Source organism: Lepidochelys kempii, chromosome 3, assembly GCF_965140265.1.
Source record: "Lepidochelys kempii isolate rLepKem1 chromosome 3, rLepKem1.hap2, whole genome shotgun sequence".
NCBI classification, from domain to species: domain Eukaryota; kingdom Metazoa; phylum Chordata; order Testudines; family Cheloniidae; genus Lepidochelys; species Lepidochelys kempii.
In genome coordinates, this window is record NC_133258.1 from 158,390,399 (window position 1) to 158,409,457 (window position 19,059).

The window sequence follows — 19,059 nt, forward strand, 5'->3', positions numbered from 1 at the left end:
TTCCCTTACTCCACCCCCGACAAGGGGATTAGCGCAGACATCGGCCTTGCTGGGTAGAATTTGGGATACTGTGGACACAATTAGATGGTATTGGCCTCCGGGAGCTATCCCAGAGTGCTCCATTGTGACCGCTCTGGACAGCACTCTCAACACGGATGCACTGGCCAGGTAGACAGGAAAAGGCCCGCGAACTTTTGAATTTCAATTTCCTGTTTGGCCAGCGTGGCAAGCTGCAGGTGACCATGCAGAGCTCATCAGCAGAGGTGACCATGATGGAGTCCCAGAATCGCAAAAGAGCTCCAGCATGGACCGAACGGGATCTGATTACTGTATGGGGAGAGGAATCCGTGCTATCAGAACTACGTTCCAGTTTTCAAAATGCCAAAACATTTGTCAAAATCTCCCAGGGCATGAAGGACAGAGGCCATAACAGGGACTCGAAGCAGTGCCGCATGAAACTTAAGGAGCTATGGCAAGCCTACCAGAAAACCAGGGAGGCAAACGGCCGCTCTGGGTCAGAGCCCAAAACATGCCGCTTCTATGATGAGCTGCATGCCATTTTAGGGGGGTTCAGCCACCACTACCCCAGCTGTGTTGTTTGACTCCTTCAATGGAGATGGAGGCAACACGGAAGCAGGTTTTGGGGACAAGGAAGATGATGATGAGGAGGTTGTAGATAGCTCACAGCAAGCAAGCGGAGAAACCAGTTTTCCCAACATCCAGAAACTGTTTCTCACCCTGGACCTGGAGCCAGTACTCCCCGAACCTACCCAAGGCTGCCTCCCGGACCCGCCAAGTGGAGAAGGGACCTCTGGTGAGTGTACCTTTTAAAATAGTATTCATGGTTGAAAAGCAAGCATGTTTAATGATTAATTTGCCCTGGCATTCGCAGATCTCCTGGATGTACTCCCAAAGCCTTTGCAAAAGGTTTCTGGAGAGGGCAGCCTTATTCCATCTGCCATGGTAGGACACTTTACCACTCCAGGCCAGTAGCATGTACTCGGGAATCATTGTAGAACAAAGCATTGCAGTGTATGTTTGCTGGCATTCAAACAACATCCGTTCTTTATCTCTCTGTGTTATCCTCAGGAGAGTGATATCATTCATGGTCACCTGTTTGAAATAGGGTGCTTTTCTTATGGGGACATTCAGAGGTGGCCGTTCCTGCTGGGCTGTTTGCCTGTGGCTAAAACAGAAATGTTCACCACTGTTAGCCATGGGAAGGTGGAAGGGGGGAAGGTTTAGCCACGTGGTTGGAGGAGGCAAAATGCGACCTTGGAACGAAAGCACATGTGCTATGTAGGTAATGTTAACAGCAAGGTTTACCGTGAAAGAGTGTACCCCTTCTTCTATAAAATGTGTCTTTTTAAATACCACTGTCCCTTTTTTTTCTCCAGCAGCTGCATGTGTTTCAAGGATCACAGGATCTTCTCCTTCCCAGAGGCTAGCAAAGATTAGAAGGTGAAAAAAACACACTCGTGACGAAATGTTCTCTGAGCTCATGGTGTCCTCCCACACAGAGCACAGACGAATGCATGGAGGCAGACAATGTCAGAATGCAGGAAAGCACAAAATGACCGGGAGGAGAGATGGCGGGCTGAAGAGAGTAAGTGGTGGGCTGAAGAGAGGGCTGAAGCTGAAAGGTGGCGGCAGCGTGATGAGAGGAGGCAGGATTCAATGTTGAGGCTGCCGGAGGATCGAACTGATATGCTCCAGCATACGGTTGAGCTGCAGGAAAGGCAGCAAGAGCACAGACCACCGCTACAGCCCCTGTGTAACCAACCGCCCTCCTCCCCAAGTTCCATAGCCTCCACACCCAGATGCCCAATAACGCGGTTCGGGGGCCTCCGGCCACCCAGCCACTCCACCCCACAGGATTGCCCAAGCAACAGAAGGCTGGCATTCAATAAGTTTTAAAGTTTTAAACTTTTAAAGTGCTGTGTGGCCTTTTCCTTCCCTCCTCCACCACCCCTCCCAGTGCTTCCCCCCTCCACCAACCCTCCCGGGCTACCTTGGCAGTTATCCCCCTATTTGTGTGATGAATTAATAAAGAATGCATGAATGTGAAGCAACAATGACTTAATTGTCTCTGGAAGTGGTGACTGAAGGGAGGCGGGGAGGGTGGTTAGCTTGCAGTGAAGTAGAGTGAACCAAGGAGGGGGAGGGGTTTCATCAAGGAGAAACAAATAGAACTTTCACACCGTAGCCTGGCCAGTCATGAAACTGGTTTTCAAAGCTTCTCTGATGCGCACCGCTCCCTCCTGTGCTCTTCTAAGCACCCTGGTGTCTGGCTGCGCATAACCAGCAGCCAGGCGATTTGCCTCAACCTCCCACCCTGCCATAAACGTCTCCCCCTTACTCTCACAGATATTGTGGAGCACACAGGAAGCAGTAACAACAATGGGAATATTGGTTTTGCTGAGGTCTAACCGAGTCAGTAAACTGTGCCAGTGCGCTTTTAAACATCCAAATGCACATTCTACCACCATTCTTCACTTGCTCCGCCTGTAGTTGACTACTGTCCAGGCTTCCTGTGTGTGGCTTCATGAGCCATGGCATTAAGGGGTAGGCTGGGTCCCAAGGATAACTATCGGCACTTCAACATCCCCAATGGTTATTTTCTGGTCTGGGAATAAAGTCCCTTCCTGCAGCTTTTGAAACAGACCAGAGTTCCTGAAGATGCGAGCTGTACCTTTTCCAGCCATCCCACATTGATGTTGGTGAAACGTCCCTTGTGATCCACCAGTGCTTGCAGCACTATTGAAAAGTACCCCTTTTGGTTTATGTACTCGCCGGCTTGGCGCGCTGGTGGTAAGATAGGGATATGGGTTCCGTCTATGGCCCCACCACAGTTAGGGAATCCTATTGCAGAAAAGCCATCCACTATGACCTGCACATTTCCCAGGGTCACTACCCTTGATATCAGCAGATCTTTGATTGCGTTGGCTACTTTCATCACAGCAGCTCCCACAGTAGATTTGCCCACTCCAAATTGATTCCCGACTGACTGGTAGCTGTCTGGTGTTGCAAGCTTCCACAGGGCTATTGCCACTCACTTCTCAACTGTGAGGGCTGCTCGCATCTTGATATTCTTGCGCCTCAGGACAGGGGAAAGCAAGTCACAAAGTTCCATGAAAGTGCCCTTATGCATGCGAAAGTTTCGCAGCCACTGGGAATCGTCCCAGACCCACAACACAATGCAGTCCCACCAATCTGTGCTTGTTTCCCAAGCCCAGAATCGGCGTTCCACCGCATGAACCTGCCCCATTAGCACCATGATGCCCACATTGCCAGGGCCCGTGCTTTGAGAGAAGTCTCTGTCCATGTCCTCATCACCGCACTGACGTCGCCTATTCACCCGGTTTTGCTTTGCCAGGTTCTGGTGCTGCATATACTGCTGGATAATGCGTGTGGTGTTTAATGTGCTCCTAATTGCCAAAGTGATCTGAGCAGGCTCCATGCTTGCCGTGGTATGGCATCTGCACAGAAAAAAGGTGCAGAACGATTGTCTGCCATTGCTCTGACGGAGGGGGGGCGACTGACGACATGGCTTACAGGGTTGGCTTACAGGGAATTAAAATCAACAATGGGGGCGGCTTTGCGAGAATCAGAATGGCCCCCTCAAGTATAGAACTCAAAACCTCAAGGATAAAACTCAAAACTGGGTTTAGCAGGCCATTGATTTCATGGATGGAGGGAGGATTTGTTTTGAATACAAAACAATCTGGTCTATTTCTTGTTTTGAGCCACTTCATCTATCTTTATACATCTTGCTGGCAGCAGACTGTGCCGTACGACTGCTAGCCATCATCATCTCCTTGGTGCTCAGCAGAAGATGGTGCAGTATGATGGTGCATCATCTTCTGCTGGCTGCTGATTAAAAGACAGTGCACTGACGGTAGGACTCAATCGCCATAAGACAAAACTTAAAAGGGAAATGACCTGGCTGAGTCACTTCCATGTTTGCCCAGGTGCCCCTGACCTCATCGAGGTCAGTTAAAAGAGGACCCAGGACTACATCGATGACAGCTACCAGTCATACTGCACTGTCTGCTGCCAAAAGGCAATAAACTGCTGCTGTGTAGCCATAAGAAAAGGAGTACTCGTGGCACCTTAGAGACTAACCAATTTATTAGAGCATAAGCTTTCGTGAGCTACAGCTCACTTCCTCAGATGCATATCGTGGAAACTGCAGCAGGCTTTATATATACACAGAGAATATGTATATATTCTGTGTATATATAAAGCCTGCTGCAGTTTCCACGATATGCATCTGAGGAAGTGAGCTGTAGCTCACGAAAGCTTATGCTCTAATAAATTGGTTAGTCTCTAAGGTGCCACGAGTACTCCTTTTCTTTTTGCGAATACAGACTAACACGGCTGTTACTCTGAAACCTGTGTAGCCATGCAGTACCGTGTCTGCCAGCACCCAGGAGACATATGGTGACGGTTAGCTGAGCGGACTCCATGCTTGCCATGTGTCATAAATATAAAGGGAAGGGTAAACCCCTCTAAAATCCCTCCTGGCCAGAGGAAAAATCCTCTCACCTGTAAAGGGTTAAGAAGCTAAAGGTAACCTCGCTGGCACCTGACCAAAATGACCAATGAGGAGACAAGATACTTTCAAAAGCTGGGAGGAGGGAGAGAAACAAAGGGGCTGTGTCTGTCGGTATGCTGCTTTTGCTGGGGATAGAACAGGAATGGAGTCTTAGAACTTTTAGTAAGTAATCTAGCTAGGTATGCGTTAGATTATGTTTTCTTTAAATGGCTGAGAAAAGAACTGTGCTGAATAGAATGACTATTTCTGTCTGTGTGTCCTTTTTGTAACTTAAGGTTTTGCCTAGAGGGATTCTCTATGTTTTGAATCTAATTACCCTGTAAGGTATCTACCATCCTGATTTTACAGGGGTGATTCCTTTACTTCTATTTCTATGATAAGTCTTCTTGTAAGAAAACTGAATGCCTTTTCATTGTTCTCAGATCCAAGGGTTTGGGTCTGTGGTCACCTATGCAAATTGGTGAGGATTTTTACCAAATCTTTCCCAGGGTTGGTAGATTTTGGGGGGAAAGACGTGTCCAAATTACGTTTCCCAGTAAACCCAGTTAGAGTTTGGTGGTGGCAGTGGATATTCCAAGGACAAAGGATAAAATTAATTTGTACCTTGGGGAAGTTTTAACCTAAGCTGGTAAAAGTAAGCTTAGGAGGTTTTTAATGCATGTCCCCACATCTGTACCCTAGAGTTCAGAGTGGGAGAGGAACCTTGACACCATGGTATGGCATCTGTACAGGTAACTCAAGAAAAAAGGTGCAAAACGATTGTCTGCCCTTTCTTTCACGGAAGGAGGGAGGAAAGGGGGGCCTGACGATATGTACCCAGAACCACCCGCGACAATGTTTTAGCCCCATCAGGCACTGGGATTTGTACCCAGAATTCCAATGGGCAGTGGAGACTGCAGGAACTGTGGGATAGCTACCCACAGTGCAATGCTCCGGAAGTTGACGGTTGCCTCGGTACTGTGGACACACTCTGCTGACTACATGCACTTAGTGCATTTGTGTGGGGACACACCCAATTGACTGTATAAAAACGCTTTCCTCAAAACCAACTTCTATAAATTCGACCTAATTTCGTAGTGTAGGCATACCCTGAGGAGAAGCCATCCCTTCAACATAGGTAGTGTCTTCACTGAAGCACTACAGTGGCGACATAGCTGTGCCAGTGCAATGTTTTAAGTGTAGATAAGTCCTGAGTACCTCTCCCAGACCTGAAGAAGAGTTCTGTGGAGCTCGAAAGCTTGTCTTTCTTACCAACAGAAGTCGGTCCAATAAAAAAATATTAACTCACTCCCCTTGTTTTACTCATTCAGTAAATTAGAGTTAAGTATATACAAATAAGCTTTAAAATTGTGGGCAAGCATGACAAATAACTTTCTAACTCTTTTAGCTAATAGATTCTGCTTTGTTCTGTCACCAAAACAGTTTCTTTTTAAAACACTGACCTCATGATCAGGGTGTCCATGCTGATTCTTGGCTGCATACTGACAATGGTATCAATAAAGGTTTGTGCCTGAGATTCCAGGAATGCTCTTCCAGCACAGGCGTGCATTCCAAATAGCTCTGGTGAATCAGTGTCTGGCAGAGACTCTAAATAGGCTCTACAGTCTTGTAAGCTATCTGTGGCAGACACGGGTCGATATACCTGCAAAATAAATGACAAATATTTTATTTCCCTACTTAATGAAAGGCTGCTTAGTGCAAAAAAGGTTACACATAAGTAACTTTTTTGCAAGGTTGCTTATATGGCCCTAACAGGGACTGCTTTTCTAAAAGATTCCTGAAACTCAGTGGTGCCTGATATTCCTTACAGGTGGGAATATACACAAGCCACTTTGAAGAAGAATGGAATTATATTGCAAATACCCTTCTGCTTGACCAGTTACCTGATTAACACATGCATTTATACATGGGTTGGTGGTGGTAGGATTCTTTTATGAGGATTCATTCTGTACTGTTTATATAAAAATAGTATATATCCCTTCCCTCATCTTTCTCTCTATATGTATATGCATGCATGCACGCATGCGTACATTTACACAGACACACACAAAGGAATAAACAGCATAATTTATTCATAAGTTTATATATGGGCCAAAATATCACATATTAATATAAGATAAACCAATTGACCGTCCTTTAAAATAACAAAAAAGGAACAAGACATGGAGAAAATGCAGTATTCTCCTCCTCCCATAAGTGCTGTAAACTTATGTCAATTTACAGGGTGTTTTTGCTTTATATATATGTTAGTTATTTTTAAAATTCAGTAAGAAATATATTTTCAATTAATGCTGTCACTGTGTTGTTCAGATAGTTCTAAGCTAGTAATTCAATTGTTTCTGCATCAGAGTTAACTTTCCTAATTTTTCCTAGCACTTCTGAGCAGCAGAGGTAGCAGTACAAGAGATCTTTCTGGGGGCTACACTTAGCTGTGCAGAAAAGTTTTACTTACTAGTACTATGGTGCTTCAAGAGTTGTCTCTGTGCATTCACACTTATGGGTGTGTTGAGCTGGGGACTTATGTAAAAAGCCATGTCTGCTGGGAGTTGCAGATGTGCTTTTTCATAACAGAATATTCCCCCGCCTGACACCTCAGATCTTTCTCCTGGAATATAAAGCACTCTGAGGCAGAGAGGAAGGCAGGTGGGAAGTGTGACTGAACTCAGGCAACACGTGAAGAACAACAGTTACAAGTAACCAACCCTTCTTTCTTCTTTGAGGGCTTCTGTGCATTCCCCCTTACAGGAGATTAGCAAGCAATGCTCCCATCAGAGGATGGTAGGTGAGGAATTCTAGGCAAAAATGAACCGTAGTACCACCTTACCAAACCAAGCAATGGGACACAATGCCAAATCCAACAAATAGTGCTAAGTAAAAGTTTGAACCCAACTCCATGTTGCTGCTTTGCAAATCTCTACATAGGATCCTATCTTAGACAAGCTAAAGAGGCAGTAGTAAAAGTCCTGGAGTGCACTGTAGCTATGTCCACATGCTGAGTTAGCGTGCAGCAAGCTGACTTGCCAGGCACTAAGTCACTGTGTAGTCATTCTCAGAATGTGTCTTTAAGCCAAGAGATATTGGTCACATACTTTGGTACTACAATGATTGGGAGCCTATATGTGGCGGTCTCATATCTGATGCTAAAAAGGCACTTCTCCTCCAATGGTATACTCCAGAATAACCAGTTACTTTTATTTTTGTTGGTCCCAGTTTTGATCTCATTTTCAGTCTCTCATAATCTTGTTCAGATAGAATAATAACCTGATCTTCTGTGTCCAGGTTGAGTAGAATAATGGTTTCATTCACTGTCACTGGCGGGATCCAGTCCCCCTCATCAGTTTTGCTTGATTCCAGCACACCTATGTAAAACTCCTCAACCAGGTTGTCTTCAACTATATGCTCTTGACTTTTCTGCATGTGGAATCTGCAGCATTTCTGATAGAGCTTCCCAAGGCAAAACACTGTTTAGGGCCATGCTGTGATCCACTTTCCACATAATCTGTATTTACTCTCCCCTCAGCAGTTGCTTTCATAGTGGGTGATTGCATTTTTTGATCTGACCTTTTCTGGCTATATTCTTTTGTATTTAGTGTGTGAATAACCCCTTCTAGGGAATTCAACTCTTTGGCGCGTGCTTTCACAGTTTCCACTGCTTTGCATATACAGAGAGATTTTTCCTCAAGTTAAATCTCGTTCACGGAGCAGTCTCTCTCTTAAAACATTGTCTTTACTGCTATCTTTGACCAGAATCTCTGTCAGCCCATCAAAGTCACAGGTCTCACTGAGCTTCCTTAATTCTGTGACACATTACTCTAAACTATCATTAAGTTTTTTTGTGTGCATGTAAAATAATTGTCTCTCTCAAAGGTCTCATTCACAGGCGCAAACTTTCCAAAGTGCCAGTGGGTGCTGGACCCTCCGCTCTGCCCCAGGACCCACTCCCACGCCACCTCTTCTCCCAAGGCCCCACCCCTGCCCCGCCTCCTCCGGCCCAGTTCCATCCCCTCCCTCCAGTGTGACACATACTTGCTCCTCCCCCACTGCCTGCTTCCTGCATGCCAATTGTGGCAGGCAGGAGGAGTGGGGAGAGAGGGGGAGGCGCTGATCTGTGGGGCTGTCCAGCAAGCAGGAGATGCTACTGGAGGTGGGGAGGAGCTGATAGGGGAGCTGTTGGTGGATGCTCAGCACCCACCATTTTTTCCCCATGGGTGCTCCAACCCCAGAGCACGCACGGAGTCGGCGCCTATGGTTTAATTCTTTTTTGGGATGCAATATTCCTCAAATTTGGTCAGTATTTTACTTAAGTTCATGCTTTCACCTTCTTCAAACTTAAAGTTGTTACAAATATCCAATCCTTCCTCCCCAACAATATGCAGAAAGACAGATGATTTCACTTCATCACTTTTCTCCTCTGCCCCTATACAATTCAAATCTCTTTCAGAATTTTTTCCAGTTCTCTGCAACGTGCCTGATAATTGCAGACTGGATGGAGTTTGCAACATGTCCATTTTTTGGTTTTCTTCCCTTCTCAAATGTATCAGATTACTATTCTGCTCAGAAAATATGTACAAAAGCCTTTGTTGTTCTTTGTTTGTTGTTCCACACACTCCTCTTTCCTGTTATCAGTTTCAAACACAGAATTAACCTAAAAATTACTTCCGCCTCTTTCTCATTTGGCACTTCTGACATGATAGAATGATCTTGGAGGTCATTAAACATCAAGCCAGTGAATGAGAAAGGCATAAATGTTTATTAGAAAACTTGGAAGTGTCCATGGTACACACATACCCTGTGTTCTCCACTCCTGTCGCCAGTGCATGTCTCAAAATTCCTATATTCATAATGCTGTCACTTATGAGGGAGCTTCTCTAAATTATAAATTTTAACAAACATCTCTCTGCAATGAGGAGATCTGGAAGCTTGTCTTTTATTTGTAGTGTCAATGTCTATTCTAAGAACACCAAGGCAGTGTTTGGTGCCAATGCTGATACTAGTGTAGACTACAGTGCTGGAGCTGTCTGTTTTGATAGAGCCTGTGGCGCTGAGATGCTGGGCAGGGTGCTCAACCCCACTAGACATATGACTTGGGGAGATTGATGTCAGGCCCAGTATTGTGTGCAGCACCAAGACTGAGGCAATGGGATATTTAATGGAAGACCTCGGCAGAAGAGGCAGACTTTGAAATTCCTGAAGGACTGCTAGGACAGTCTGGCTGAAAGCTTAAGGAAGCCAAGGGCACCTGCACCATCTGTCATTCCTTGTCCAACTAGTGAAGGCATGCCAAATTATAAACTGTGACACAACATGAGCCTCTCCCTGGAACACTAGACACTGAACATGTGTGTCAGTCTCAGGGTTTGTCTACATTACCTGCTGGATCGACAGGCAGCGATAAATCTAGTCTAGACACGATAAATCGACCGCCGAGTGCTCTCCCGTCAACTCCGGTACTCCACGAGGGCAAGAGGTGCAGGCAGGGTTGACAGGAGAGCGTTAGCCATCAACCTACTGCAGTGAAGGCACCGCAGTAAGTAGATCTAAGTACGTCGACTTCAGCTACATTATTCCCATAGCTGAAGTTGCATAACTTAGATCGATCCCCCCACAGTGTAGTCCAGGCCCCAGGAATGAGGGCTGAGCAGTTTGCATACCTTTTGAATCCCCTACCAAGTTTGGGACCTGACATTGTCTTGGGAACAATCCAAGGCAAATTATCCCAACAATTACCCTCTAAATAACCAATAAGAGAAGAAAACAGGCTAACTAGCCAGTCAGGCAGCAGCACAGAGAGCTGCAGCGACACAGGAGCCAGCAAACAGAGCTGTAAACAGGGGAGTTGGAGTGGGAGTTTGTCTTGTGGTGCTTGTTTGGGGTTTGTTTTTGCTGTGGGTGGTGGTGTTTTGGTGCGGTTTGTGTTTCCCAGATTAACAGGATTTAGGTGGGAAGGCCATGACAGAGGCAGCAGTGGGAGTGACCCATGTAGTGGAAGACACAATGAAGATGACTGGATGTGGAAGCTACATGATCCTGGAGGGGGTACCTGGAAAGAGTTTTGTCTGCATGAAGTGTCGTCTGATAGAGCTGATGGAAGAAAAGATCCGAGGACTGGAGATGCAGGTGAAAAGTCTGGTTGAGTTTAGAAGGGGGTTCGAGTGGATTATGGAGCAAAGACATGAGGCAGCTGAAGGGAAAAGCTCAGACTTGCAGATGGAAGCAGGACCGAAGAACTCTGAGGGGAGACTGCTGGGTGAGGAAAGTGGACAGTGGAAGCATGTGACTAAGAGTACCAGGCAGAGGAAAAGATGGGCTAGTGAAGGAGAAATAGAGTTCAAGAAAAGGTTTGCAGAGTTGGAAAATGAAGAAGGGGCTCAGCAAGTGATCACTGAAGGTGGAAGGGCAAGGAAGAAGAGAAGAGCGGCTAGTCCTATAGGAAAAGGGGAAGAGTCAATGGAGACTACACCAAATATGAGCCCCAGGAGGATACAGGATGGGTTGAAGAGGATTACAAGAGTGAACAGGAGTGGAAAGAACTTGCAGCCAGAGGGAACAGGGGATAGACTGGAGAATTGCACCGTCACCAGGAAAAGGCAGGTTTACGTGATCGGGGACTCCTTACTGAGAAGAATAGACAGGCCTGTAACCAGAGCTGATCCAGAGAATAGAAGGGTGTGCTGTCTTCCAGGTGCTAAGATACAGGATGTGGACCTGAGGCTGAAAAGGATCTTAAAGGGAACGAGAAAGAATCCACTGATTGTCCTTCATGTGGAAACAAATGATACCAGTAGATTCTCACTGGAACGTATCAAGGGAGACTATGCCAGGCTGGGGAAGACGCTTAAGGAAATCCAGGCTCAGGTGATCTTCAGTGGGATTCTGCCTGTTCCTGGAGAAGGGCAACAAAGGTGTGACAAGATTATGACTATCAATAGATGGCTCAGGCAGTGGTGCTATAAGGAGAGCTGTGGGATGTATGGCCACTGGGAGGCATTCATGGACAGAGGACAGTTCTCTCGGGATGGACTTCATCTGAGTAGGGAAGGAAACAGACTTCTAGGATGGAGGCTGGCACAACTGATTAAGAGAGCTTTCAACTAGGAATTTGGGGGAGATGGTTGGAAGATGTCCAGGTAATCTCCATGCCAGATTTTAGCATTGAGAGGGAAGAAAACAAAGTAAGAAAGGATACAGCCGTGGGTAGGAGAATGGACATAAGGAGGAAGGGCAGTGTGGATACCAGTCTAATAGGTCATACTGGCTGTAGAATGTCCGTGCCTAATCGGGTACAGAATGTGAGCGAGGCCAAACAGCAAAAATTAAGATGTTTGTACACCAATGCGAGGAGCCTCGGTAACAAAATGGAGGAACTAGAGCTACTGGTGCAGGAAGTGAAACCAGATATTATATGCATCTGATGTAGTGAGCTGTAGCTCACGAAAGCTTATGCTCAAATAAATTGGTGAGTCTCTAAGGTGCCACAAGTCCTCCTTTTCTTTTTGCAGATATTATAGGGACAACAGAAACATGGTGGAATAGTGGTCATGACTGGACTACAGCTATTGAAGGGTATTTGCTGTTTAGGAAAGATGGAAATAAAGGTAAAGGTGGTGGAGTAGCACTGTATATCAATGATGAGGTAGAATGTAAAGAAATAAGAAGCGATGGGATGGATAAGACAGAGTCTGTCTGGGCAAAAATCACACTGGGGAAAAAACTACTAGAGCCTCTCCTGTGATAGTGCTTGGGGTGTGCTATAGACCGCCGGAATCTAATTTGGATATGGATAGAGCCCTCTTTAATGTTTTTAATGAAGTAAATACTAATGTAAACTGCGTGATCATGGGAGACTTTAACTTCCCAGATAAAGACTGGAGGACGAGTGCTAGTAATAATAATAGGACTCAGATTTTCCTAGATGCGATAGCTGATGGATTCCTTCATCAAGTAGTTGCTGAACCGACTAGAGGGGATGCCATTTTAGATTTGGTTTTGGTGAGTAGTGAGGACCTCACAGAAGAAATGGTTGTAGGGGACAACCTTGGTTCAAGTGATCATGAGCTAATTCAGTTCAAATTGAACGGAAGGATAAACAAAAATAAATCTGCAACTAGGATTTTTGACTTCAAAAGGGCTGACTTTCAAAAATTAAGGAAATTAGTTAGGGAAGTGGATTGGACTGAAGAATTTATGGTCTAAAGGCAGAGGAGGCCTGGGATTACTTCAAGTCAAAGCTGCAGAAGCTATCAGAAGCCTGCATCCCAAGAAAGGGAAAAAATTCATAGGCAGGAATTGTAGACCAAGCTGGATGAGCAAGCATCTCAGAGAGGTGATTTAAAAAAAGCAGAAAGCATACAGGTAGTGGAAGATGGGAGGGATCAGCACGGAAAGCTACTTTATTGTGGTTAGAACATGTAGGGATAAAGTGAGACAGGCTAAAAGTCAAGTAGAGTTGGACCTTGCAAAGGGAATTAAAACCAATAATAAAAGGTTCTATAGCCATATAAATAAGAAGAAAACAAAGAAAGAAGAATGCTAAACCCTGAGGATGGAGTGGAGGTTAAGGATAAACTAGGCATGGCCCAATATCTAAACAAATACTTTGCCTCAGTCTTTAATAAGGCTAAAGAGGATCTTAGGGATAATGGTAGCATGACAAATGGGAATGAGGATATGGAGGTAGATATTACCATATCTGAGGTAGAAGCGAAACTCGAACAGCTTAATGGGATTAAATTGGGGGGCCCAGATAATCTTCATCCAAGAATATTAAAGGAATTGGCACACGAAATTGCAAGCCCATTGGCAAGAATTTTTAATTAATCTGTAAACTCAGGGGTTGTACCGTATGACTGGAGAATTGCTCACATAGTTCCTATTTTTAAGAAAGGGAAAAAAAGTCATCCTGGTAACTACAGGCCTGTTAGTTTGACATCTGCAGTATGCAAGGTCTTGGAAAAAATTTTGAAGGAGAAAGTAGTTAAGGACATTGAGGTCAATGGGAAATGGGACAAAATAAAACATGGTTTTACAAAAGGTAGATCGTGCCAAACCAACCTGATCCCCTTCTTTGAGAAATTTCAGAGTAACAGCCGTGTAAGTGAGCTGTAGCTCACGAAAGCTCATGCTCAAATAAACTGGTTAGTCTCTAAGGTGCCACAAGTACTCCTTTTCTTTCTTTGAGAAAGTAACAGATTTTTTAGACAAAGGAAACGCAATGGATATAATTTACCTAGATTTCAGTAAGGCATTTGATACGGTGCCACATGGGGAATTATTAGTTAAATTGGAAAAGACGGGGATCAATATGAAAATTGAAAGGTGGATAAGGAATTGGTTAAAAGGGAGACTACAATGGGTCATACTGAAACGTGAACTGTCAGGCTGGAGGGAGGTTACCAGTGGAGTTCCTCAGGGATCGGTTTTGGCACCAATCTTATTTAATCTTTTTATTACTGACCTCGGCACAAAAAGTGGGAGTGTGCTAATAAAGTTTGCAGACGATACAAAGCTGGGAGGTATTGCCAATTTAGAGAAGGACTGGGATATCATACAGGAGGATCTGGATGACCATGTAAACTGGAGTAATAGTAATAGGATGATATTTAATAGTGAGAAGTGTAAGGTCATGCATTTTGGGATTACTAACAAGAATTTTGAGTTATAAGCTGGGGACGCATCAATTAGCAGTAACAGAGGAGGAGAAGGACCTTGGAGTATTGGTTGACCACAGGATGACTATAAGTTGCCAATGTGATATGACCATGAAAAAAGCTAATGCGGTTTTGGGATGCATCAGGCGAGGTTATTTCCAGTAGAGATAAGGAGGTGTTATACAAGTTATGCAAGGCACTGGTGAGACTTCATCTGGAATACTGTGTGCAGTTCTGGTCTCCCATGTTTAAGAAGGATGAATTCAAACTGGAACAGGTACAGAGAAGGGCTACTAGGATGATCCGAGGAATGGAAAACTTGTCTTATGAAAGGAGACTCAAGGAGCTTGGCTTGTTTAGCCTAACCAAAAGAAGGTTGAGGGGAGATATGATTGCTCTCTATAAATATATCAGAGGGATAAATACCGGAGAGGGAGAGGAATTATTTAAGCTCAGAACCAATGTAGACACAAGAACAAATGGATATAAACTGGCCATCAGGAAGTTTAGACTTGAAATTAGACAAAGGTTTCTAACCATCAGAGGAGTGAAGTTCTGGAACAGCCTTCCAAGGGAAGCAGTGGGGGCAAAAGACCTATCTGGCTTCAAGATTAAACTCAATAAGTTTATGGAGGAGATGGTATGATGGGATAACATGATTTTGGCAATTAATTGATCTTTAACTATTCATGATAAATAGGCCCAATGGCCTGTGATGCCATGTTAGATGGGGTGGGATCTGAGTTACTACAGAGAATTCTTTTCTGGGTATCTGGCTGGTAAATCTTGCTCACATGCTCAGGGTTCGGCTGATCAACATATCTGGGGTCTGGAAGGAATTTTCCTCCAGGACAGATTGGAAGAGGCCCTGGGGGTTTTTCGCCTTCCTCTGTAGCACGGGTCACTTGCTGGAGGATTCTCTGCACCTTGAAGTCTTTAAACCATGATTTGAGGACTTCAATAGCTCAGAGATAGGTGAGAGGTTTATTGCAGAAGTGAGTGGGTGAGATTCTGTGCCTGCATTGTGCAGGAGGTCAAACTAGATGATCATAATGGTCCCTTCTGACCTTAATATCTATGAGTTTATGAATCTATGAGTCTATGGGTGTGTCTACACTACAAAATTAGATCAAATTTATAGAAGTCGGTTTTTTATAAATTGTTTTTATATAGTCAATTGTGTGTGTCCCCACACAAAATGCTCTAAGTGCATTAAGTGCATTAACTCGGCGGAGTGCTTCCACAGTACCGAGGCTAGCGTCGACTTCCAGAGTGTTGCACTGTGGGCAGCTATCCCACAGTTCCCGCAGTCTCCGCCACCCATTGGAATTCTGGGTTGAGATCCCAATGCCTAATGGGGCAAAAACATTGTCGCAGGTGGTTCTGGTACATGTCGTCAGACCCTCCCTCACTCTGTGAAAGCAACGGCAGACAATTGTTTTGCACCTTTTTCTCCTGAGTTACCTGTGCAGACGCCATACCATGGCAAGCATGGAGCCCACTCAGCTCACTGTCACTGTACATCTCCTGGGTGCTGGCAGATGCGGTACTGCATTGCTACACAGCAGCAACCCATTGCCTTATGGCAGCAGATGGTGCAGTAGGCCTGATAGCCATCGTCGTCATGTCCGAGGTGCTCCTGGCCACCTCGGTAAGGTGGGTCAGGAGTGCCTGGGCAGACATGGGCGCAGGGACTAAATTAGGAGTGACTCGACCAGGTCATTCTCTTTAGTCCTGCCGGCAGTCCTATTGTACCATCTTACGGCAAGCAGGCAGGAGATGAGGATGGCTACAGTCCTACTGCACTGTCTGCTGCCAGCCAAAGATGTAAAAGATAGATGGAGTGGATCAAAACAAGAAATACACCAGATTTGTTTTGTATTCATTTGATCCCCCCTCCCTCCCTCCATGAAATCAATGGCCAACAATCGTTTCGGTGAGGTCTGTCAGGGGCACCTTGAAAAGTTTAATGGAGATTCAGTCCTGCCTGAAATACCAGGGGGCAGGGATAGCTCAGTGGGTTGAGCTGCTAAACCCAGTGTTTTGAGCTCAATCCTTGAGGGGGCCATTCTGTGTGACAGTTTTTGTTTCTCCTTGATGTAAAGCCACCCCCTTTGTTTATTTTAATTCCCTGTAAGCCAACCCTGTAAGCCATGTCGTCAGTTGCCCCTCCCTCCATCAGAGCAACGGCAGAAAATCATTCCGCGCCTTTTTTCTGTGCAGATGCCATACCATGGCAAGCATGGAGCCTGCTCAGATCACTTTGGCAATTAGGAGCACATTAAACACCACACGCATTATCCAGCAGTATATGCAGCACCAGAACCTGGCAAAGCAAAACCGGGTGAATAGGCGACGTCAGTGCGGTGATGAGGACATGGACAGAGACTTCTCTCAAAGCACGGGCCCTGGCAATGTGGGCATCATGGTGCTAATGGGGCAGGTTCATGCGGTGGAACGCCGATTCTGGGCTTGGGAAACAAGCACAGATTGGTGGGACTGCATTGTGTTGTGGGTCTGGGACGATTCCCAGTGGCTGCGAAACTTTCGCATGCATAAGGGCACTTTCATGGAACTTTGTGACTTGCTTTCCCCTGTCCTGAGGCGCAAGAATATCAAGATGCGAGCAGCCCTCACAGTTGAGAAGTGAGTGGCAATAGCCCTGTGGAAGCTTGCAACACCAGACAGCTACCAGTCAGTCGGGAATCAATTTGGAGTGGGCAAATCTACTGTGGGAGCTGCTGTGATGAAAGTAGCCAACGCAATCAAAGATCTGCTGATATCAAGGGTAGTGACCCTGGGAAATGTGCAGGTCATAGTGGATGGCTTTTCTGCAATAGGATTCCCTAACTGTGGTGGGGCCATAGACGGAACCCATATCCCTATCTTACCACCAGAGCGCGAAGCCGGCGAGTACATAAATCGCAAGTGGTACTTTTCAACAGTGCTGCAAGCACTGGTGGATCACAAGGGACGTTTCACCAACATCAACGTGGGATGGCTGGGAAAGGTACAGCTCGCATCTTCAGGAACTCTGGTCTGTTTCAAAAGCTGCAGGAAGGGACTTTATTCCCAGACCAGAAAATAACCGTTGGGGATGTTGAAGTGTCTATAGTTATCTTTGGGACCCAGCCTACCCCTTAATGCCATGGCTCATGAAGCCATACACAAGAAGCCTGGACAGTAATCAACTATAGGTGGAGCAAGTGAAGAATGGTGGTAGAATGTGCATTTGGATGTTTAAAAGCGTGCTGGCGCAGTTTACTGACTCGGTTAGACCTCAGCAAAACCAATATTCCCATTGTTGTTACTGCTTGCTGTGCGCTCCACAATATCTGTGAGAGTAAGGGGGAGACGTTTATGGCAGGGTGGGAGGTTGAGGCAAATCACCTGGCTGCTGGTTACGCGCAGCCAGACACCAGGGTGGTTAGAAGAGCACAGGAGGGAGCGGTGCGCATCAGAGAAGCTTTGAAAACCAGTTTCATGACTGGCCAGGCTACGGTGTGAAAGTTCTATTTGTTTCTCCTTCATGAAACCCTTCCCACTCCTTGGTTCACTCTACTACACTGCAAGCTAACCACCCTCCTCACCTCCCTTCAATCACCACTTGCAGAGCCCTGGGGGACTAACTTGAAGGGGAAAGGAGTCCAGGAGAGCTGTCTGTATTTCAAGGAATCCCTGTTGAGGTTACAGGAACAAACCATCCCAATGAGTCGAAAGAATAGTAAATATGGCAGGCGACCAGCTTGGCTTAATGGTGAAATCCTAGCGGATCTTAAACATAAAAAAGAAGCTTACAAGAAGTGGAAGTTTGGACATATGACCAGGGAAGAGTATAAAAATATTGCTCGGGCATGTAGGAATGATATCAGGAGGGCCAAATCGCACCTGGAGCTGCAGCTAGCCAGAGATGTTAAGAGTAACAAGAAGGGTTTCTTCAGGTATGTTGGCAACAAGAAGAAAGCCAAGGAAAGTGTGGGCCCCTTACTGAATGAGGGAGGCAACCTAGTGACAGAGGATGTGGAAAAAGCTAATGTGCTCAATGCTTTTTTTGCCTCTGTTTTCACTAACAAGGTCAGCTCCCAGACTGCTGCGCTGGGCATCACAAAATGGGGAAGAGATGGCCAGCCCTCTATGGAGATAGAGGTGGTTAGGGACTATTTAGAAAAGCTGGATGTGCACAAGTCCATGGGGCCGGACGAGTTGCATCCGAGAGTGCTGAAGGAATTGGCGGCTGTGATTGCAGAGCCATTGGCCATTATCTTTGAAAACTCGTGGCGAACGGGGGAAGTCCCGGATGACTGGAAAAAGGCTAATGTAGTGCCAATCTTTAAAAAAGGGAAGAAGGAGGATCCTGGGAACTACAGGCCAGTCAGCCTCACCTCAGGCCCTGGAAAAATCATGGAGCAGGTCCTCAAAGAATCAATCCTGAAGCACTTGCATGAGAGGAAAGTGATCAGGAACAGCCAGCATGGATTCACCAAGGGAAGGTCATGCCTGACTAATCTAATCGCCTTCTATGATGAGATTACTGGTTCTGTGGATGAAGGGAAAGCAGTGGATGTATTGTTTCTTGACTTTAGCAAAGCTTTTGACATGGTCTCCCACAGTATTCTTGTCAGCAAGTTAAGGAAGTATGGGCTCGATGAATGCACTATAAGGTTGGTAGAAAGCTGGCTAGATTGTTGGGCTCAACGGGTAGTGATCAATGGCTCCATGTCTAGTTGGCAGCCAGTATCAAGTGGAGTGCCCCAAGGGTCGGTCCTGGGGCCGGTTTTGTTCAATATCTTCATAAATGATCTGGAGGATGGTGTGGATTGGACTCTCAGCAAATTTGCGGATGATACTAAACTG

General features: G+C 45.7%; 1 protein-coding gene across 1 annotated transcript in view; it reads right to left on the reverse strand.

Annotated features, from left to right (window-relative positions):
* The window catches only part of DNAH14 (dynein axonemal heavy chain 14), a 454,489-nt gene that overhangs the window by 18,369 nt on the left and 417,061 nt on the right, over positions 1 to 19,059 (reverse strand). The window contains 1 exon segment of the mRNA XM_073336702.1: positions 6,001 to 6,200. Coding sequence (XP_073192803.1) covers positions 6,001 to 6,200 — 200 coding nt within the window.